The 24,262-nt window shown below is 38.7% G+C and overlaps 1 protein-coding gene across 1 annotated transcript in view; it reads right to left on the bottom strand.

Moving 5' to 3' along the window:
- Positions 1-24,262, bottom strand: part of GTF2E1 (general transcription factor IIE subunit 1) — a 48,710-nt gene that overhangs the window by 23,599 nt on the left and 849 nt on the right. Inside the window, exon 2 of the mRNA XM_053969996.1 lies at positions 16,786-17,263. Within this exon, the coding sequence (XP_053825971.1) occupies positions 16,786-17,233 (448 nt within the window). The 5' untranslated portion in view covers positions 17,234-17,263. The remainder of the gene's footprint in view (positions 1-16,785; positions 17,264-24,262) is intronic.

Raw genomic sequence — 24,262 nt, 5'->3', positions numbered from 1 at the left:
TTCCTGGAGATCTCACAATTAAAAACGCTAAAGAACACGTATTAGGTGTGATGCAAACTGATGCTGGACTGTCCTGAAAAACATCCTCACCAGGCAGAAAGGCTACAGGTGAACTGACAATAAGGAGGATGTACAACTGAAAAATATTCTCAATATTCTCAGTAAGTAGGCATTAATAATCCGGTATCAGGTGGGAATAAGTGAGGCCCTGATCACAGTTAGAATTTTCTAGTGAGTGTCAGGTAACTAAATTTTGTGAATTTAGCTTACAATTTAAAGGATAGGGCTTATCAGTGCATTAGGAGACAGGACTGCCATTCTAAATGGAGAAATGCTTGGAATAAGTATAAAGAAATTCAGGATAGATTGGCAGAAAATATAGCACTTGGGTTAGGAAAAAAAAAATAAAAGAAAGAAGAGAAAAAAAGAAAAAAAAAAGGAAAAAAAGGAAGGGAGGTGACCAGAAGGAGAAGGGGGTAATTGTTTTGGCAGCACACTGCAAAGAACCTCAGGTTTATAAGAAGACAAACCCAGGAACCAAACTTGTGCTGCAAGGAAAGTAAGAGAAAATCTGGCTGTTATGTATATTAATAAACTATGTTGTGCATGACTATGACTGTTACTCTCCACAGTATGTTACCCTGCTTTATTCTTCTGTATGAATTATCTCCTGATAAACCAGGTGCAGCTTCAGATTCCATACTTGAAGATAGGGTCCAACTGTAAAAATTCCAAATGAACAAAATGACACAGCTTAACAAATGTTTCATTGGGGAAAAATTGGAAAGACAGACTTGTTTAGTTTTAAGAAGGTGGTGGTAGAGAACAGCAAATTTTGGGTATTGCAGTAATGAAAACACTGACAAACTCTTCTTTCATTTCACACATGCATAAAAAGATTACTCACTGCTTTAATTCGGGGTAAAAAACCCCTTTAGGTTAGGGTATTATGAAAAACTGAGGATAAGAAGCCCAGAATATGCCAGCCATGAAGGTTAAATTTACCCTGCTTCAGAGAAGGATGATGACAGGGCTATCTCTTCTAGCCCTGCACTGTATGTGAAAATAACCTTCAGCATATTCTGAAATGCTGATACTTCTACTGTATACTCATTCCCTATTTTGTATCTACTTTTCAAAGCAGAAACACACATGTTTTTAAAGCCACAAACATAAAATTAACAACCAAGTATGAAAAATTGAAACAGAACTTCCCTCCCACCACTGAAGGCTGTTTAATAAATAGAATTATTAACTACATCTTTCCTTGGAAAATTTGATTCTGCATCAACATTCTGGTTCACAAATGCTGTATCTCTTGTTTCAGGCTTTCTCCTATACATTTTAATCAACAGATTGCCAGTTTTAGACTATGTTTATGCTGGAAGCCAGTGAGCCAGGGTCACAGTAATTGAAAGGCACAAGAAAGCACACTCTTCTGGAGGCCTGTATGATTATCCATTCTCCCTTGCCTTCTTGTTAGTTCCAATAACTGATATTTTAATCAATACCCCACAGAGCCTGAATGCCTTTCTTGCTGGGACTGTAGCAAACACTTGCACCAGTGCCTTACACACAGCCTGACAGACCATCTGCTAACCTGTTCAAGTGAAAGTCCCAGCTGTGTGCTTTACTTTAACAGGTTATTTTATGTCTGACTTGGCACTGAACATCTCTTGATGCTCTTGTCCTGTTTTCCCAGTCTCCAACACATGCAGACTGAAAGAAGAGAAAAAAACTGCAGATTGATTCCTATGACAAATTCTCGATCCTCATTTTTTTCTCTTGCTCCTAGCACACTCCCTTACAAGGTATGCTGAAGCACACTCTCCCTTTGGGAGACCGGATAGAGTGAACCTGCTGATTTCAAAGCTGGAAGGAAGCTAAATCCAACTTGAATTCATTTAAGCAATGACCACTACAAAACCCAAACCAGTGAAAATGCTTGATCCTTCACACTTTAAAGTGGTTTCAGGGCTCAAGACAACAAAGTACACATGAGGAATTTTACCTTCATACTTGAAACACTGTACAGAATCTGAGCCATGATATTTGTGATCTGGTTGCTATTTGTGGTTTTAGCGTATAAAAATATAAAGCACAGCTGAATAATAATGACTAGCTCAAAACTATCCTAAGTGATAGAGTTTGATTTCACAAACAAGAAGTTTTATTAATGAATAGCTTTCTTGAAGAAAACTAAACCTTGTTATTTTTGTAGCACAGCTCAATGTCTCTTTTGAATTGGGTTGTTCTACACAGAAGTTTAATATACACCAGACCATATGTAAGCTTAGCTTTAGCTCGTGGCAGTTTAGTAAGTGTTCCAGAGTCACAGAATGAAACTGGCATTCCCATGGTGCACATAACAGCCAGAAAGAACTTCCACTGAACTTAGGACACTTAAAACCAGACAAGAACATAGAGGCTACTGCTGTGCAGGGCTCCCTTCACTGGCAGCAGAGAGAAAGATGCTCTGTTTACAGTTTTCTTCTGCCTCAAGTTTCCATGTCTGCTCTGTAAATGCCTTAAATTAGGAAGATTAATACCTTGTCTAGTGTCAGTGCCCATGCTTAGGAAGACTCTCTTTTTCTCTCTCTCTCTCATTTACTGAATTGTATCACTGGAACATTTTCTAATGTTCTGCAAGTAATGTTTTTTTTAAACAAAAACATTGTTGATGCTAACTTTGGCTTCCTTCCAACATCTTCAAAAGAATACAAGAGTTATCTGCATCAGTTTTCTGAGCTGCATTTTCGTTTTACTTTAGCAGAATTAACTAATGAATAGTGCCACTCTAAATATCATATTTTGAAGCACAGGCAGATTAAAGGTTCTACAGTTTCAGATAGTGGCATCAGAAAGAAAATAACAATATCCCAGCCTTTCAGGTTTTCTCTGAGGATGATAATTTAGAAGTCTGAACTCAGAGTCTCTTTCTAGGTTTGTCACCAAGTTATTTCCAATTAGGAACACATACCCGTGCAATTTATTTACATTTATATATACTTTCACAAGACCTCACTGTAACACTGTCAATTATTGCCATCAGAGAAAAACATTACTGACACAATTAAAAGGTCTTTTTAATTAATTAATTTAGCTGCTAAGAGTGCCAGCATATTTTAACATTATACATGAAAAAGCAGCTTAGTGCAAGCATACACTATCTGATACAGCATATAAAGCAGAAAACTCATTTGCAGAAAAGCAGTATCTTGAATTTCTTCTGAGAAGAAAGGGCATATGCAGATTGTGTCAAATGCTTATGTACAGAAGAAATAAAGTTGAAAATCTACCTTAATGATGCTAATTTTCTTTTTAATTTCAGTTTTTCACTCTTAAACCCAAGCCAGAAAGCTCTGTTTAGGTATTTCATATTCATCACTGCAGTAACTTCTAGAGTCCAATGTCAATAGACTTTTTACTCTGCCTTGCATCCTGAATAAATTTTTGCATGTATACATTTTTGACAAAATCTAAGAAACAGTATTCTGAGTACTTCTCTATTCCTATATTAAACACACTTTTTTGCAGAGCAAGTTTGTATCAAAAATTTATCTTCCCACGCAGATAAGCATCTTTCCCTACTTACACAATCCAAGAGCCTATCACTTTTGCTGGCTTTTCTTTTAACAAAAAGCCCCAGCTTTCCTAAATATTTCCAAAATAATTTTGCCTCACTCACAACAACCTGAGGAATGAAGCAATTTGTTCTGGTTCCATTTGAACACACAGGGATGTTTTGCCTTAGAGCTATGACAAAGTAAGGTAACAGGATAAAAACAAAAGCAAAACCTCAAAGCACATAACCTTGCTCAGCTGCAACCTGCAGCGTTAAGAAGAGAAGAGCTTTCAACAGGAAGCAGGCACAAAAGCAATCACTTGTTATCACTGCAATCCCAAACTAGAATAGTGTCAATTCTCCTTGGGCAGAAGATGTAGAACAGCACTACAAAGTTAGTGGCATCCTCTTCTGTGTGCTTCAAGGACTACCTTTTAGCTTGTTCATCACGTAAGAGTCACAGCAATCCTTTTTATCTGATGCACATCCAAAGGGATGCACAGAAACACGTGAGACAGGTTAAAGATGCCAGAGAAATCTCAATTTCACAGCAGCGTATTCAGCACATATAAAGAGTCTATTTCAGGGTCAAGGAAATCCAGACAAAAGATTCCAGTGGAAGGAAGAAGAAACATTCAGATTTTTGACAAAAGCAGTCCACAGGAGATCAGGGTGCTTTATTAAAATCCATGCAAGTCTTCTCAAGAGCAAAAAACACCGCTTTTCAAATTTATAAACAAACCAAGAGTCTGATTTAACTCTCAAATAACAAAATCATAATGCTCTGGATTAAAAAAATAAGCATTAAAAAACTTCCATAATAACATCCTGACATGGGCAAGGGACTGGAAGTTGTCTTTGGAAGCGAAAAGAGGAAACTTGAAGCTCCAGATCATCTTTTTGATTGCACATCCCATCAGTAAAAAAAAACTTTTGAGCAAACTATAAGAATATGTACATATAAATTGTATCTGCAGTACTGTAATAATATGCTATATATGATAAAGTATACACAAAAATAGAATTAGGAAGAAGATGAAGATGAAAAACTGTTTTAGAAGATTTTTATTGATGTTACAAAAAATATTTTCTTAGTATTCCTCCCACCTTGATGGATTATTTTGCATGCATCCCACTTTGGAGTGTGCTGCAGATGGCCTTTTCTCCTCCTTCCTACTTCCAAAGACATTATCTAATCTCTTGCAGCTCAGTGAGGAACAGCATTTACCTGGAGTTAATGCAGAGAAAAATAACAACTATGATAGCAGAGATCTAGTGACTGGAATTTAGGACTGGGGAAGGTTGGAGGACAGCTGAGACTCAGCCCATTTTGTTAGGGGTTATACTCCATTCAGGAAAACTGGATATTGGTGGAGGCTAAAGCATGGAAGAGAATTTATCCATAAGGAGGGAACTGATCAGGAGTATGAAGTATAAGAGGAAGAAAAAAGTGAGCCAAATTTTAAGTTTTAGAGAAGGATAATGAACTAAGATAAAGGATATTGAGAAAAACAGGAAGCATTTTGTTTGGGAGAAGAGATGAGCTTCAACTGTTCTGGATGCTTATCAGCAAACTAAAGAAACATCATCCAGATAAATTAATCACAAAATGATTGCACACCTGGTGGAGAACACCACTTTAAGAAAAAAAATCATTGCTTACTGTTAGCCTTAGAGGGCATTTCAAGAGTCTAGCCTGGTTCATTCAGTTTCATACTTTCTCCTAGAGATTTTGAAGGTAGACTCTTAGGTGCATATGCTATGTACTAACAAAGACAAAATTGGAAAATGTGTCAAATCCTCAGTAGAAGACACTACTGGAATGAAAAACTGTCTTTATGAATTACATAAATTGTCATTAGTCAACAAGATGCTGTTTAGTAAAGTCCAAAGTATCCATTTATTTTTCCATACCTGCACTTTACTTTCTATATTGCTTACAGATGATGGCTGTGAGCCTTATAAAGGCACCTTTGGATTGGCAGAATAGGTATAAAAACAATATCTTCTACCACCAGACTGCAATATTGGGGCACCTACAAAGACTGATGCAGACAATCCAAGTGATTGCCTATGCCTGCAACTATATCACACAGGATATTCTCAAAGGAACTTCTAACTAAGAGATCAATTCCAAGTTTTAACTGATCTAACCTGAAAAGGTGTATCAAAAATTATATTAAAGGATTTTGCATCACAGCTGACAGTAGAATGAAGAGCCATCACAAGTTAAGGTGTTTTGACACCATGAAATTGTACAGCACACTTGTAAACAAACACTGCTATTACATTAAAGAAAGTGACTTTATATAGCCTTAATAAAAAATCAGTGAATGCATATTAAAAATGTTTTATTGCACAAGTTCTGATGCAGGCAGCAATCTGAGAAGAAAACAAACAACAACTACATAAATTAATTCTCAAATTTCCAAACCTGATTTCCTGTCTTTCAGCATTCAGTAGCTTACAGGGTCTTAATGCTCTTTCAAAACTGATTATAAACAAGCATACGGACATTAATTGCAAATCTTTGAGCCCTCACAGGGAGTTTCAAAGAGCAGGCCTGCTGAGCTGTTTACTTGCATTTGCTTTCCCTCTCCTTGAGCACGCACTCATGCTTGGTGCCACAAATGCTTCCATCAGAGCAAGCAGAATTGGCACAACTCCAAGGCAAATTGTCATCTTGCTATTAGAAATGCACCAGAGATGATAAAAGTGAGCTAATAAACTAAAATTCAAATAAAAAGCTCTTATTCCTTTCTTTTACAGGTGCAAGAGCAGCTGTGCTCCAATGATCTTGAATTTGAGATATAACTCATTACCTGTACTCTGAAGAGGGAGAAGCACAGTATAAGTGATTCATTTAACAAGGTCTCTTTCAATCCAAGAGAGCAGCAAAACACAAAAGAACATCAGAAATTTGTAAACATTTGTTTAGAATTTTGTCATCTAGTTAAATATAAACATAAAATTTCAGAACAGTGTTGAAGACCAGTAGAGACTCATTGATATTCATGAGGCATTGGTACTACTCACATGGGATACAGAAGTTCAGAACTGCACAGAACTGAAGTCCTGCAAAAAATACTTGGTAGAAAAAGTTCTGTTTCAAAAACTGTCAGCCTAATCAGGCAAATCAAGCAAGTGTGAGGAAACAGTGTTATATATTTCTCCCATTTGGAAGACAGAGAACCTAAGTAATAAGTGATAAAGCCATGTAAGGATACTGGAGCTAATGCCCAGTTTAAGCTGTGGTATCTAAACAACACAAGGAGCATTTAGGAGGAGCTAGAAGCTGCATGCTGATGGGCACAGGTCAAACTCAGGCTCAGTCACATTTTCTCTGGCTCCACAACTGTAGTTGTCTTCCCTTCACTAGACTGTAACCACTGCAGTCCTGAGAATACACAAGGCAGCAGATCCTTAACACTCCAATTCCTGAATGAGTACTACAGATTCAGATGATGACCAGGATCATGTTTTGGAAGCAAATACTAAACTGCTGAGAAGCACAGCAACCTTCATTGCCTGAAAGCAGCAAGTTCCTGTCAGCTTTACAAGTTACTGCTTTTGTGGGTCATTAACTTCCAGCTCCAGGCAGATTAGGATGAATCACCAAAGCATTTACCAGTGGCAAGACCCTTGGCTGAGAGGGAGGACCACAGGCAGGACTAAGGAACTCAATCTTCAACAAAAACATTCCAGCCTAGACACACGATATTCAGTTATCACATAAAAACATTTGGGTGATAGTAAGCAGCTCAAGTGTGTCTTGAGACCACACAGATTACCTTGAGTTAAATTCTTTAAAATGCAAAAAAGGATTATGTCAAGCACAGAACCAGCCCAAAGTTTTAGCTGATAGAGCATCATATACAGCAGGCGAGAATTACTGCCTCTTCCTTCATCCGCTTCTGACATTTTTTAAGATTTTTTACACCAAGATTTTTACACAGACACACAGATCAGCCAATTTGATTACAGCTTTTATTGTCTTCTCTTATAAAAAGAATGTTCAGATGAGTTCTGTTGGGTTTTGTTTGGTTTTAAAATCGATATGTTCTGTTCCCAACAACAATCATATATTCATGTGATCTTGTTCACAGAGCAGGAAGAACCACTGAGACTGCCATCTCTCCATTTCAGCTTGAGTGAAGATTCACAAATCACCTAATCTTTTGTCTTTTATGGTCAAGTTGCATCCTTGTCCTCACTGCTTTTTAGGCTTCAGGGTAGATAAACAAACCCCTTTTTAATCCGTTTCAGCAGCTCAGTGTAATTATTATGGAAATTAAAAAGGTATCTCTTCTTTCAGCTCCACTGAATTACATTGAGAAGTTGCTAATCTCTTTGCAACTTAAAACTACAGTATTCAAGTATTCCCATAATCATGGACACTAGAAGTTTATATACTCCAGTCATGCAGTAAAACTACTAAAGGCATTTATCTACTTGCCAACAGGATTGTTTTCAGAAGCAGAGTAGTTTAACTCTTTTCCCTAGCCTGAAGCCAGCGAACTGGATCATATTGTTTCAGACTAACTGCAAAAGGAATCCAGAAAAGACAGCCTGCCTTAGCTCCACCTGTAAGCACAACCAAAGAACCTGATTATTAGCCAATTGTGTTAATTCATGTTAAGTCCCCAAGAAGAAACAAGAAAGTAAGAATAAAACTATTAAACAGCCCAAGAGGAAGAAAATTTTTGACTGTGAAGAGAGAAAATGCTTCCATGATGCAATTTTAGACTGGCATTTTCAGAACAGATTTGTATTATTGAGTTTTCTCCTGTTCCGTCAAAGCAGCTGCCTGTTCCCTTCTGACACCCAGATTTCTTTTAATCAATGAAGACAGGATGCTGTGTTCTGATGAAATGCCCTTCCTGGCCATCCCTGGTAGAGAGAATTAAAAGCCTTGCCAGTCCTTTTGAAGTGCAAATCTTCACCAAGTAGGTTTCATGCCTCTTGTTATTGTCTCTCTCAGAAGAACACTTTTGAGGTGGAACACAACACTAGACTGTTTACTTATCTTCTAAAGTGCATCCTGCCTTGCACTTGAGATCCCATGATCTCTGTCTGCACTTCCACGCTCCTTTTTCTGCATTCCCAAATCTCACATTGTTCAAGCAAAAAAACTTTGGTAACTCTAGACCGCAAAACAGCTCGTTCCTCAAGTGGCAGAATCACTTACCTGAACATGGGTTGACAGATTTTGTTCCTTCAAGCTCCATGCCTGACCTGCAATGTGCTCTGGAAGACACATATCAGTACAGGATGGGCACACTTGAACCTCCAGCTTGTACCCTGACAGCACTTTGGGAGAAAACACACCCAGCTGTACCACTCTGATCTTAAATTGAAAGCCAAAAAGACACCAGCTTTTTTTCTGGCCGAGAACCAAGTACATGGTTCTCTATACAAAGAGAGTCCAGGGGCCCAGTCAGCAGTTTAAAATACATTTCTCTAGAGCACTGTAAAGGATACAAGTTAATAAGCTCTGCCAGGGGGCCACAGCAGGTTATGAGTGGAGAATGAGGCATGCAAGGTGTTCTAAGGGCAAAGCAGTGCTGTAACTCAGCTGTGAAATAGCAACTTGATCACAGATTGCAATGTGTATATGGAACTGCCCCTGTATGTATTTATTTCTTCACCATAATTTAGGTAGTAAACTTGAGAAAATTTAAGATATCAACCAAACTTCCTTCAGCATTTCACAACGACATTAACCTATACTTCATGCTACAGTTTCCCCTTCCTGATGAGCTGGATTTGCAATTAGAAAAATGGAACAATTTAACCTTTAATGTTAAAAAAAAAAAAAAAAAAGCAGCACCTTAAGAACAACTTTATATTATCTAGAGGAACACCACATTGCTCATTCATCTCAGTGTGCAGATCATTTTTAACTCAACTAAATTAAAATTACTGTAACACAATTTTTAAGCAAAGACATTTCTCTTGAAAAGGTAAATTAAACATTCAAAAATTGGACTGTATGAGACACACATCAAATTATTGTTAATTCAGAAGCATCAAATGATTTAATATGTATTCACTATAAACTGGAAGAGAGAAATTCTTTCCCCGTCTCCAGAAGCTAATTCTGCTGCAGCTCATATGCACAACCTCAGCAGATTTGAGCTGACAGAGCTCTTCCTTTGGTCCTACTGTGGATAAATTAAGCCAGACACTAAGGCAAGAAAACACAACTGGACAGAAGGACTATCCAAAGGAAGCCCAGTGGGAATCAGAGATAGGTGTTTTTTCTTTCAGTCAAGAAGACTATACCAAAATACCAACTGAGCCAACATACTATACCCTTGAATTGCATCCAATAGCAGAGAGACTGCTAGAGGATTCTCCATGAGCTCTTGAGCTGACTTACAGATGCCCATGCCTAAAAGAGTAACACCCTTCACAGATGACATTACCAAGGCTGCAGTTTCAAAAGAACAAGTCACTAGAATAAAAGAAAGGAATGCTGCAGTTCAGCTTTCATCACTATAAACGGCTTAGCAATATTCACAGATTTCACAGATATCTTCTTGCTGCAATCTATTTCAATTTGCAAAGCTAAGAGAAGTTAAAGTGATAACCTTTACTTGAAGGGCAATTACTTCTTGTACTTCAAATAACAAAATGCCCTTCACAGATAAAACAAAAAAAGGGCATCGATATTGCAAGTCAGGGCATGCATTTATCAGATAGGTTTTTTAATCTGAGAGCCACAAGCATTCCAGCCAGAGGTCAGTGTGGAATACAGGGAAGTTACCAGCCAGCATTCTACAGGCAGCAGCTTATCCTCTTGGCTGCTGTTCTGCATAGCACAGCTTCCAACCCTACTTTCACCTATTTCCCCATCAAGCTGAGAGATCCATGGTTAGACCAGCTGGTTATTTTCCAGACAGGGTGCCAAACTCACAGGGAATGGGTTCAAGTTATAGATGCAACCTTTAACTCACTCTACAGAATATTCTTACTTTGAGGAAAATATGCATTAATTCTGGTATGTTTTTCTCAGTTTTCCTTTCCCTGTGGCTCCAAACCTTATCAAGCTGAAGCAGAGTGAAGCTGACAGGAATACTCTTGGAGATTTTGCCAGGAATTTGAATAGAAATAGAAAAACTAAACAGAGCATGGACACTTTCCTTCTGCTGGTGTTTGCCAAAAGCTCTCAGTGGCAGCAAAGACAAACAAAATGTGCTTGTAGAGTCAAGGAAAATCACACTGATGGGTTTTCATGCACTTGGAAAGCTAACAATGATAAAAACACACAACTTCACAGAACTTGAAGTTGTTCAAAGCAGAACTGTTCTGAATCCTTTCTTTTTCAAGGCAAGTTTTAGTATGCCTATTTACATTAAGACTTGCCAAGTCCTCATTTTGTCTGGTTAAAAGCTGTAAATTGTTGTAGTAGTAGCATCACTTAGCACATATATGGCACTACATGGCAGACAAAGCTATCCAGAATGTCTGAAAATCACTGAACTCAAAGGACAAGAAACAACAACAAAGATCAAACAGGATTGGCTACATTGTATGAATATATATAATAAATAGCTCCATGTGATTTATTTTTTTCTAGTGGCTGGAAAGGACAGAATACAAAAAGAGATGTACTAGAAATGGACACAAGTGCTCCCAAAGAAAGGGTAAGGCAAAAAAAGCAGGGAAAAAGGGAAGCATAATAAAAAATTAACAAAATAGATGGGACAGGCTCAAAAGTAATTTGAATCAGATGAGGAACTTTTGAAGCTAACATAGAACTTGCCTGAGGAAGTGGGAATTCAAAAGATGAGAAGACAGATGTGTTCTGAGCAGCTCATTGGGGATGAAGTGAGGAGCTGAACACTCAGAAGAAAAGGCAGTAGCTCCAGAAGTCAACACACAAGACCAAAGCAAAAAAAATGAAAGACTAGTCAAATTTCTAATCTCAAAAACAGGGCCCAAACCATATAAGTGTTCAGCTGCATACAGGCTGCCTGAATGTGATATTAAGTGCCCTGTGACAGGTACACAAAACCAGTCTCTGAATGTGTTATGTGCAATTCTGTTAGGAACTACACAAAGGACATGTGAGAGGCTGACAGTAAAACAAGTGGGTTAAAATTATATTCAAGGTGCTGTCTTTCCTTCTATAAAACTGATATTGTCACCTTCAATTTGTTCTTCCCAAATTAAATTTCTTATCAGTACACAGAATAAGAAAGGCATACAGATACACAGTATGTTACCATTACAGTGCATTTATAGGAACAGCTAGACATCCCCACAAAATCACTCACCAAACCAAGAGCAAACTGTGGGAGGATGAAGAGCAAACAAGTAATTAACTGCTGTGATTTCAAAAAGCAACAAAATACTTCAGTGATTACAACTGTGATTAAGAACATCCCAACAAGCATCACCTTTCTGATTCACATTACCCACTTGTCTTCCATCCATTTCTTTCCACTACTATTCACACCTTATCTAACTGAATATTATGGTGAGGACACAATGTATAGATGGACATGAGAGATGAACTGTAATTACAACATACTGGTTACATCTGTATTTTTCTTCACAGAAACAGAAGTGAAAAAAATTAAAGACTGGGTAAAAATTATATTGCAAAGGCGGAAGAGAGCAGTGGAAAAACAACTTCATCTAGCCTTACACTTTCTAACATCAAATTCACTTTCTGCACTGGTGAGTATCCTAACAGTTTGGTATTTAGAATACCTAAGAAAATCCAGGGCTGAATACCAGTGTGATGCACTGCAGAATCTCATTTCTGCCATTCCTTCACTTCCAACTCATTCTCCCTTTTGTATTTTCTAGTCACATACTTTCTTTCAAACTGACCTTGAATTTGACAGAACTCCAACACCAAACTAGATTAACAAATATGATTAAAGTATGAGAATAGGATACATTAGAGACCTTCTCCAGCCAGATCCAATTAATCACGCTACAGAAATACACATCCATGAACACAATTTCCAGTGTTGTGACATTCCATAGATTAAGCAAGCCAAACCTATCTCTAGACAGAAAACACAGAGCCCTCTACCGGGTGAGAAATACCGCAGCTCCTCCCATCCTTCCCCCGCACTCCACTGCACGCACGTGGGCGGGTTCAATTCTCCAAATATCCAGTCCACAGAATGGTATGAAGTTGTTTAGGTTGATCTGTAATTCAAGGGATTGGCCTGCAGAACCCAAATTTCTGCAGTTTTTACATTAAAAGCACAGAGAAGAACATTCTTCCCATAGGTTTAAGAGACTAATGTAACATCCTATCTTTAGGTAAAACAGGAAAATCCAGTGTTCCCTTACATCAGTGTCCACTGTCAACCCAGGTCTGGCAGTAGACTGAGTTCAGAAGTGTTATTCACATCACACATCTAACAGATGGCTTTTATTACTGCTCCTCAACTAAACTCTTTCCTTGTACACCCCCTGCCTCAAGAGACAACCTTTATCTTGTTCAGGGGAATAGCTGAAACTTTCCACCTCCATAAGCGCTCATCACAGCAGCAGCTGCAAACTATTGCTCATGTGCAGAATGAGGAGTGATGAAATACCAGAGTACAGTCAGACAGCAGATGATGGCACAAGGAAAAGGCAAGGATCAAGTGATCATAGCAGGATATTCCAGGAAAACAACTATCTTTTTCCTTTCTCAGTCATCCTATCTGAAAAACAAAGCTAGAAGACTTTTCATTCATCAGCATTATTGTTTTCTCTCCTGTAGATTACAAAACACTCACAGAAGTGGCTGCTCAGCCTGTAACAACCCAGTCTGTACCAATTTCCATCCATAGGCAAACTCTTCAATCAGAAAGTTCTTCTAAGGTTTGCTACAAGTTTCCATTGCAAACTTTTGCACAGTAAAATCATGCTGTGTTCACACTATTTGCCCCTAAAACCAGGGGTTACTGATATAGTTCTTTGGAGGCAACAGTAAAAAACAACACCGAGGAGAAAGTGTGACAGCTAGAGATCTGCTCAAGCTCCTCCTGTAGAACAAATGGGGTTAAAACTCCTGACGTGGGCATGTCATGCTCAGAGTTAACAGGCACTCACTCACTGGTCATCCAACCAAGCAACTCCTTCAACACAGCATGCATTTCTTTCCACTTTTCAGAAGATCTCCCTGTGAGTTGAAGCAGCAGAAAAACTCCAGTTTTTGGCATCATCTTGACTTTCACTGTCTCACATCCTGTCCTTGAACTTCCTTCAAGTACCAGATAAGAGTTGTTCAACCTTTGACAACATAGAAAGTCTTTGGAGGTTTTTTTGGCTTGAGACATTTAATGGCAGAAAAAGGGATAGAGGAAAAAAAAAATCTTGCAATGTTTTTAAAAGTAGAGGGAACACACTCTCAAAGTAACACTTCTATTTAAAATCTACATTTAAAACTACTGTAGTGGCAAGCACACTACTTTGTTCAAAATATTTTTTCCAAGTTAATTGAACAGCAGTCAAAGCACATCTGTATCTACATGTCCTGAAAACAAAGCCTTCTCATTATCAATTATTTTCTCTCAGCAGACTCATATCTACCCTCCAAAATCATCAATAATCACATTTTCTGATGAAAAAATAAACACTTCGGTTTATTTCAACATTATTCAGAGAGGGAGTAAAGAAAAGAGCCAAAAGAGAGCTACTTGACCCATAAGAAACAAAAGTCTGCTGAATCCAAGAGCTAGACAAAGATGCTGTGATAAAAATGAAAGAGCTCTACAGATCCAAATTATGAACAGGCTCTTTATAAGCACCCTTAATTCAGAAATTCCAGTATAATGACCAGAGTCATGGAGTGGTTCTGGAAACCTCTTCACCCATGCTAATAAGGAAGTGTAAGAGCAACTCTTCCCATTCTGCAATTGCTAAGAGTTTGCATTTGAGTTGTAGATAGGAATGAGAAAAGCATAACAGAAGAAAACACAGGACATCTAAATCACACCTCTCTCTGAATGACAAGGACAAAAGGCAGGCTGTGAAAGAGGGTATCTTTTAACAAAAAACTCTCAATTTAAGTGCAGCTTGGTCCAGACTGGTGCAGAGAATGCTTTCCATGTCCTACCTGCTCTATGGATTAAGAGATTTTGGCCCTGCAGGCCTTTTAATTCACAAAGTTTTATCAACATAGCTGTAGTCTAAGAGCAGTTCAGGTCAACTGTGACTGAAGCTATGTGGCTTTCAGTTACCCTTCAGCAGTTGTACTGCCACAACTTTCCATGAGTGGGAGAGGTTTATCTTTAGCACTGACAGGAGCTAAAGACATTCTTGGAAAAGCATGGCTCTTCACTGTCTAATAAACCTTGTTTCTCTGCATGCCTTGACCTCATGAGTTTCCTCTGTGAAAGACCTAGGGGTCTCTCAGGTCTTTTCTGATATAGAATTCAGAGCAGCAGGAAACATGGAGACAACACATTCCACTGCAATATAAAGCAGACATACAACAGTATCATTGTGCATTATGTAGATGAAGCTATCATTGACTCAAAAATAATATAAAGAGAAACAGAATATATGCAAATTCTACACAGGTATGTTCTTACTGAAAGTAAGTGGAGACAAACTGACAATCTTGTTATTTGCACAACCACTGACAGAACTCCTGGGAATTGCTGAGAAAACAGCACTCATCCTTTTCCTCCATCAGAACATAAAACACTCCATGTGCCAGTGAATGATTTTACAACGGGGACACAGCCAGTGCTGTACAGCAGGCAGACCCTTGGTTGACCTTATCAGTTCCTGGAGCACAGGCCTTGGTATCAAAGCTAAATTCCAGCATTATTATTTTCAGCACCTCCCTGACAGGCAGTTCTTTGCTCTCAGAACTCACTGCCCACACAGGCTGGGAGGCAATGGCCACAGGCCTTTGCTAAGGGCTACAGGTCCCTGTGGGATCAGTGTCTCGCACTCCCCACTGCATGTGTTCTCTGCACAGGTTCTCTACTTGCTCCTTACCAATGGAAACTGCAAAAGCACCATTTCCTTTCAGCCAACACACACAACCACAGCCACTACAGATGATCATTACATGTGGAGGGCACATAGAGTTTCTACACTCAGTTATGAGCACAGAAATTCTGTGCTGGCACTGCTGGTTTGGTGCTCTACAAGGAAGCAATTTCTACTCAGCGAGCTGCGCTGGATTTCATCAACAATTTTGCTTGACTTAGTGGATTCTTCTTCTCTAGTACTAAGTAATATCTTCACGGTTGCTCGAGTATATGGAGTTTCACAGCTTTTTAACTTTGGAGGCAGGAAAAAGGGAAAATGAGAGGTTGAACATTTCTTGGGTGTTTGCACTTGGCAAATTAAACATCAGTAACCCTAGATTAAAAGCTTCAGTGTTGCTAAACAATCAAATTTACAGATTCTCATTATGTTAACTGACACAAAACATCATACTTCAACGTATCCAAGAGCTCTCCTAACTTTTGTCCTCTTGCTTTTCTGAAAAAGTAAAATCAGGACACAGAATTCCCAAGAAAAAAATTAAAAAGTAAATTAACACCTAACCTCCCTGCCTTCCCCCCAAAATAATCCCAGATTAGACTAGCAAAACAGAGTCTCCTTTTATTCCCTGTCACAAAAGCACAAAGTAGACAATGACACCCAATAAAGACTCTCGTTTCATATGCAAGAGACAGATACACACTTCCACTGAGACTTAGACATGAATAAGAATCTTGTTTACTCCCAATCACAGACAAGACCATAATTAATTTATTTTAACTTTTGTGAGACTGCCTTGCATCAGGAAACAAGGTTGTGCAGTATAATGCACTAGGTTAGAGAATATTCAACAGTAACAACTCACTTCTTGCATGACCAACTAAAATCAACTCTACATATACCCTCTCTGCAAACTATCTGGAAGTCTTACAGTTTACTGGTGAGAGCAGGTTATACTGAAAAGCCATCAGCTTCCAACAATGACAGATTGCATTATTCACCCTTGAGTGTGACTTCAATAAGACTTCCATTTCTCTACTGTGTGTCACTCAAAAGCATTTCACCAAGATTCCTCTTCATCTGTATAAATGTGTATACACTCTTTTTGTACTTTGCTCAAACATTTACCACCTGCAGAAACAGAGTGCCCTCTAGCTCTGGCCAAACTCAAAGAAATTTTCCTAAGGCTCTGTCTCCTTAAACACCAGCACTCAGAGCCACAGGAGACAGCAAGAGCAGTCTGTTAGCTGTATCCTTACCTGTCCTGGGGTCAAACAGCTGGTTGGCCTCCAAATCTGTGAACGTGCTGAAGCAGATGGGGCATTTAAAAGAGGCACGGTTGGTGGAGTCTCTCTCGTCGGTCTCGATCCTGCGGCGCATGTGGTCCAGCTTGTACTTGACCACATTGACAAGCAGGCGGTAGTTGATGAAGTAATAGTTATGGCGTGTGGTCTTGCCGTCGGGAGCTGTCTCGACCCTCATCCTGCATTTGATGAACTTGTCACCCTTGAGGGTGTTGAGGACAGCCCTCAGCTGCTTCCTGTCAAACTTCAGGAGCTCCAGCATGTCCTCCTCCTTCACACAGGGGTTCCTGATGAGGATGTCCAGAGCCAAAGCATGCTCGATGCCATAAAAGCCACGCACCACATATTTGGCAAGGCGTTTGAGAGCTGCTGGGACCTCAGTGAGGACGTCTGGGTCAGTCATAGCAGGTCCAGATCGTCAGCTTCATGTATACTATAAGGACAAAAAGGCAGATGGAATCTTAGCTAGCCGTCTAATTTCCAAAGTTCTTATTTATCTTACTTAGAGGTATGAAAAGCATGGGTGTTTTTCATTTCCCTTTGCTAAGCCTTGTACTGTCTCCTTAGGTGTCAATAATGCTACAGAAATAGGAAATGATACCTCTCATTCAAAGCAATACAATGTAAAACTTTTTTAAAAGCTCACAAGAAATTGGTACCAAAACATACAGCAGATTTCATTTGTATTCAGTCACAGCCAACACAGCTTGAGTAAGAAAACTGTCCTCCAGAAGACAGCTTTGAGATAACTGAGACCTGTAAATTGGGAGAAGCAGAAAATGGCTACAGCAAGAAAGGTCCTAAGACAGCCCAAGAGTGCAGTCTGAGGGCCTCAGCTGACATCACTTGATCCTATTGTAAGCAGCCCTGTCTGGTTTAACACCTCAGCCATCCCTCAGATCCATCCATCAGATGCCCTATGAGGACAGCTTGCTGTACAGGCTGGGATGCATTCAAGCACAAGCTCCCAGCTGCACCATGAGAACAGATCCTTGCTTATAAACAGACCTCAGTCAATTATCTGCAGCATGAAAACCATTAGCACTACCAACTCCTACACCACAAACTGCTTCAGTCTTGTTCTTGTATGAGCAAAGAGGTCCTTACAAAGGACTGAACCTTCATTTAAAGTCCCACATTCAGGCCTTAAAAGCCCATGAGTAATATAGCATAATAAACGAAGAAAAAGTCAAGACATACCAAATATGGTATGTTGAAAAAAGAAGAAAGTATTGCATGAAGTATCCTTTGAGTTACTTACCACCACTTACCAGGCTAACTGTGACAAGACAATAATTTCTAACTACTCTATTTCCACTTCACTTTTCTTCACTGTAACATCAAATGACACAAATTTGTCATGACTATGACATACCTGGCAACATATATAAAATCACATGCAAGGAATTCCTCACATTGTCACCCCTGCCAGATTTAGCTCACAGACAACACCAGTGATTCAAGGGAAGAACAAAGTACTAAAGGTGCTTTTGAAATAGCCATTTAGAAGATTACACTTCCAGCTAACATCAAATAAGACTCTGAACTATCTTTTTCAGTATGAGTTTTCTATGCTAGTTTAGGATATGAGTAACTATTTCTTCAGCAAAAGGTTCCTTCCACTGAAGAAAACCCCCCTCACCCTAATTTCTGGGTTTTTTCATCATTGCTATGGAATTTTTATCTGTGAACTAATATATTAAATCGTAAAACTCTGCCAATCCTAATTTTCATTTCCATTAGATGTTTCACACACTGTATATGTATCTCCCCAGTATTCAAGCCTATCAAATAAAGCAAAAAGTGACAGAAGAAAGGATCTGGATGAGTATCGTATTTTTTTCATCACTATCATAAAACCACTGATAGGCCTTTTCACACAGACCATTACACAACTTTTGTCCACTCCCCACACTAAGACATCCCTCTGAGATGACCAACTCTGTAAGTAACCAATGAGCTACTGACTCACTTCCATCAGCTAAGACATCTCAAAAATCTGTGATCATTTATCACAGTAGTCTTCTTGGATATTTTTTTTTCTTACAATAAACAGTGCCCTCTCAAAAAAGTGTAGCGTTACACACTGAAGCTTTCCTCCTCTTCCATCCCTACCCTCTGCTGCCACTGAGGAGGGATGTTCCTCTCAGTGGCCAGTACCACTACAAAGCAATTAGACTGTGGAATATGAAGCTCCACATTAACTAAATTAAGATCATCCTGTTTTTTATGCTTCTTGGATAAGAAAAACACCACTTTCGTAGTATTCTTTCAGAACACTTCCCTACTTGAGCTTTTCTTTTCCTCTAACTTAGAGCCAAATGGTATTTGCAGTGCTCAAATTGAAAGTAACTGAATGACATTTGTTGACTGCTGGTGTGCAGGCTGACAATAGCTCACAGCAAACAATGCCTGGATGTCCAGCTACAGCTTCCCTTTAAGGAAATTCACTTAAAACACATCTATCACACCACAAATTAACCATGAAACAAGTACTTCTAGAGTCAGCCAAGTTTCTCTTTCATGCCAGAGACACAGTGATTCATCTCACACAAAGGAGAGTTTTATAGAGCTTTGCATTGAAGGTAAAAGTGTTAGCAATAAATGATACCCCACCAAGAATGAGCCATGCAGTATTTTGGAATCTCTAAGTCAGACCAAATCTAAATACTGTCACAGAATATTGTCTTTAAAGATTAATGTCATTCTGTTGTTATTTTTTCAGTCTTTCAGTCACTTAAAGACAAACCTTGGTTTTGACTGTATCTGTCAGCAACATACTGACACTATAAAACAATGTCAATGCAGAAGCTGGATGGAAGCTTTGATTTATTCAAATTGATCAAATCTTATTCAGAGTTAAAGCACAGTAAAGAATAAATGTAAAGATCAATTTTAAATAAAACCTGGCACCCCAGGAGAGTTAAAAAGTCAGATTTTTAAAGTCAAAAGCTTGTTAAGTGCTGATCTGAAGAGCAGATAATTTCTCTCTTCAACAATCCACCTTCCCTAAAATTTCCTTACAGAAAAACTTGGTGATGCAACTTGCAGGGGCACAGTGACCTTCAGACATCAGTTGAAATAAAAAAAAAGGAGAAAAATGCTTTTAAATAAGCACATCTCACTCTGGACACCTCACCTGAGAGCTGATGGAAAGCACTTTCTCTGCATTGATAAGACAGCTGCAGATTTCCACAGATACTTCCAAAATAGGTTTAAAGTACAATTTCCTGAATAATGCACTCAAACAGCTTAAACAGAGACTTGCAAGGGACCAATAAATAAAACCAAATCTATGAGTTTTCAGCAACATTCAGAGACTGAATAATATTTCTTAGTGTCAATCACTAGAAAATATTCTTTTTCATCTAGTGGGAGTAGGACTTTCAACAGTTTCTTCTACTCTGCTGGAGATGTTGAGCGATGTTCAAATCTTCTGTGTCCTCAGGTAACAAAGGGCATCTTGACTGTGATACTGTTTTCTTCCAGGTGCGGATATATGGAAATACAAGCATTCTGAAAACACCAGAAACCATTCTCTCCTGTTATCCTCCACTTCAAATGTCGATTAACACACTGAGTTCTAAATCCTGCAGAAAACAGTCTTTGGGTGAAAAAAAAAAACAACTGACTAGTGCCATCTTTGAGCGGAAAAAAAAAAAAAAAAACAACCCCAAAAAAAACCACAAGTGCCAGATGTTACCAGGACAAGATGATGTCTTGTCCAGGAAGAACCCAAGGCTTTTAATCCCTAAACTGCAAATTCTTACCATCTTTCACCAGGCAAAAAAGACACTGATTCAGCTCACAAAATTCAAGCCAAGGGGACTTTACCACTGCATTCTTCAGCAATGATTTCACCTTCCCCTGAAGCAGTAAGTCAAACCTGAATTAATTACATGTGCAAATAAATATGGTAACACCTTTAACAAGGTTTTAATGCACATGCATCTGTTTCATAATAATGTCTGAACTGACCTTAATAATTTATGAACATCAAGGAACATTTGGAACATCAAGGAAAAAAAATACAATGGCCAAGATACTCACCTATGCCAGTAAGCACCTACAGCATCAATAATAAGGCACACTGGACAACATCATATTCAAAAATAGCCAAAAGAAGAATTTCCAAATTTAAACACGGACTTTATTAAAAGAGACAGTTCGTGAGGAATTGTTCTGGGTAATCACATTAATACAATTCAGTATTTTGGGTACAGGAGGAAAGCAGACCTGTCTGTGTTAATACAGTAGGACAGCAAACCTAAATACACATCTGTTGGGTTTTTTAAATTGCTGTAATTGAAAGAATTAATATTGATGTGTCTATAAAAGGCAACATTGGAATAAAAGAGACTTACAGTTACACAACCCAGTAAGATCTGCTGGGTGAAAAAAATAAGGGTACCTTCTGCAAGATTGTACCTGAGGTTTAGTAAAATGTACAAGGCTTTCAGCATAACCAGAGATGCCAGAGAGGAGGTCAGGGGGAGAACAAGTGACTGCAAAAAAACCCTTCAGTATGATGGGATCAGAGACCACACAGAAGCCAGAAACTGAACTGAGCAAACACCTCAATTTTCAGTAATTTTCTGATGCAACATCAAAACAACTGAACTCTTCTTCTCCACATACAACAATTTCAAGAGTTTTCAATTCCAATGAACAGGAATTCTGCTAATGAAGTTAGATCTGTTTTTCTTTCTGCTTTTCCTGACTCAAACTGAGACAAAGAGCGCTAGAACTGTGATGACCTAGAAGCCACAATGTAGATGAAAACAGTACTAAAAAATATGAAAACCTACATCAGCCAGTAAATTAATATGAATTTTTATCCAATACTGCAAATGTAGATCATCCTGGTTCAACATGTAACTTCTGAGACTTACATTAATTTTACCCAGAAAATTCAATGGTCTCACTATTCATATATTTGACAGAGGCTCTTCAAAAGCAGGATCTTAAAAAAGGAAGCAGACTGCTCTTCAGACTCATAAGGATATACAAAGCTGTGAACCTAGGCTATCAGACACACTGTTAACACTTGCACAGGTGCTTCCTGTTTTTCCCCATATTTATTTAATTAGTGCTCCTTTCTAATAAATCTTTGAAACTAGCTTTTGCTGCATTGCTTCGAAAATGCTTCTGCAAGCTTCTGACACAAGATTTTTAAGAAAGGGGAAAAAACATTACTTGCTTACACTACTGACATAGTTTCTTCAGGTAAAATCAAAATCAAGTTATAAGAAGAGAATCTCCTCTCCCATGAATGTGGCAGGTACAACAGGCTTCCAGGAGCCAGTGCATGCCATATCCTGCTCCAGCTGTCACTTGCAAACACCAGATCCCAGTTTTGTAGTCTCTAACTCTAACCAGATTTAAAATTCTGCTTTTCAGAAGGTGGTGAGGTTAAGCTAAGAGAAGCAATCCTGAATCTTCCTGAGAACAGGAAGGAAAGGCATAAATTTCAGAACTTCAGTGGGAAAACATGTCATCAAGATTTTAAATGTCTGTACAACATAACCTCAGACACTATTCATTCTTTCCAGAAAAGGGCACAGCATCTTCCACTTTGGAGTTTTGTTTTAACTTGCATCTCTCTGTAGTGAGTCCAGAATTGCCTTTCTCCCACATCAGCTTCAAAGTAAAGTCTTCTGACATTTTATCAAGAGCTTACTGAGTTTGATTCCCTGGAGAGTTCATGAATGCTACTGCTCAGCCTTCCTCCTGCACTACATCTTGATGAGAAATATGTTTATTTTCATTGCAAGACCTGCCTTGAAGTATGAGGGCAGAAAAGAACAATATGCTTTCACTGAAATCCCATCTTCTTGTTGGATTTCCATAAACTGAAACCAGGAGGCCTCAGGTAGCAAAGGGTTTTCTTCACTCAGGATGAGAAGTTGTGCTGCAGCTGCACACAGAAAGGCTGAGGGGCTTGCCTGAAATGAGGGCTTTTCCCCTTAATTTCACAAGTAAAAACACATGGAACCAGATGTAATAAGGCCACAGGGTTTGACCACACCAGGCAGAAACTAAACAATGCAGGCTCAGGATGTAATTCTCAATCACTTTTATAATCTTAACCCAGCATAAACAATAGCAAGGTGTCGGGAAATTAAAGTACCACCTGTGTGCATGTACACAAATGGATTAAATTTCCTGTTGCAGCTTAAGTCAAATTACAACTTCCCTCCCCTAAGGAAATCTTTCTTTTCCTTCCTTGCCTTTAGCCACAAGCCCCACCCTTCAGTCCTAATTCTGGCAGTTCACTATTCATGTAGCAACAAGAATCAATTGTTAAAAAGTGAAAAACTGACATATCAAAATAAAAGGTGGGACATTTCAGAGAGGGCAAAGGGGAAAAGTTCAAGAATTGAATCGTTTATATTACCAGATTAGAGCCAACACAAAGCAGAGAAAAGAATGCATGGCTAAGGATGTAGATGAGTGGGGAGCTTCCCCCACACGGTGGCAAAACTGACCTAACTGTAATGTAAGGCCATTAGAAAATTTTAATTATGGATACCAGAACCTCTTACAATTTACACTCTGATCTGAACCTACCAGGAGAATATGTGTTATTTCACAGACGTGTAAGCCTCAGCCCTCACATAATGTAGTTGTAAGGTTTTGAGGGCTTCTTTAGAGGGAAGAAAGTAAGATAATTTCTCTCACATATCAAGCCTAGGAAGTCATGATTACACCAAAGCATAGAGAGTTTAACGCCAGCATTCCTTTCTACATTTCTGACAGGAAAAAAAAGCAATAATTGCTTTTCACATTATGGATTCAGTAAGACCTGGAACACCACACTTTTCATCATGATAGATGATGTGAGCAATATTGCCTTTTGGAAATTCCAGAAAGACAAGGAAAATTATGGAAGTATTGGGTTACAGTTTTAGTTAAGTGAGCATATACTATATAAGCAAGCAATAAAGAAACAAAGAAACTAAGTAACAGGACACCAGATTAGCTTTAATTAACATAGTTTCTTGTTCAGAAGAATCCCCTAAAGCATCCAGTGAGAAAGTGAGCTGAATGTCACAGGAAGTGGAAGGCAGGAATGCAATTCCCATCAAGCCTCACTTCTGCCTGAAAGCATGTGCTACTTCCCAGGCACATGGCTCTGCCCTCACAACACCATCCTGTGCACCAAACTGATCATTTAAAGGTAGAAAAATACTTTTTCTTTTCCCCTTTTTGCTATATTTTTCAACAGTTTAATGAGCTGGTGGTGAACTCTTACAAGCAAGAGAACCAGCACGTCCGGAGAAGATGCCACTGCATTGGAAAAGATGAAAGAAAAAACCACCTTATGTGGATGAAAAATATTAAGCTACCTAGACTTCAAGAAAATGCACCTTAGCTGTGCACGGCTGAACACCCTTTTCAGAATAATCATCCTCCTTTTTCATTGTGAGCC

Source organism: Vidua macroura, chromosome 2 (genome assembly GCF_024509145.1).
Source record: "Vidua macroura isolate BioBank_ID:100142 chromosome 2, ASM2450914v1, whole genome shotgun sequence".
Taxonomy (NCBI): Eukaryota; Metazoa; Chordata; class Aves; order Passeriformes; family Viduidae; genus Vidua; species Vidua macroura.
The sequence above is the reverse complement of the archived record's forward strand: the minus strand, read 5'-3'. Positions and strand labels throughout refer to the sequence as shown.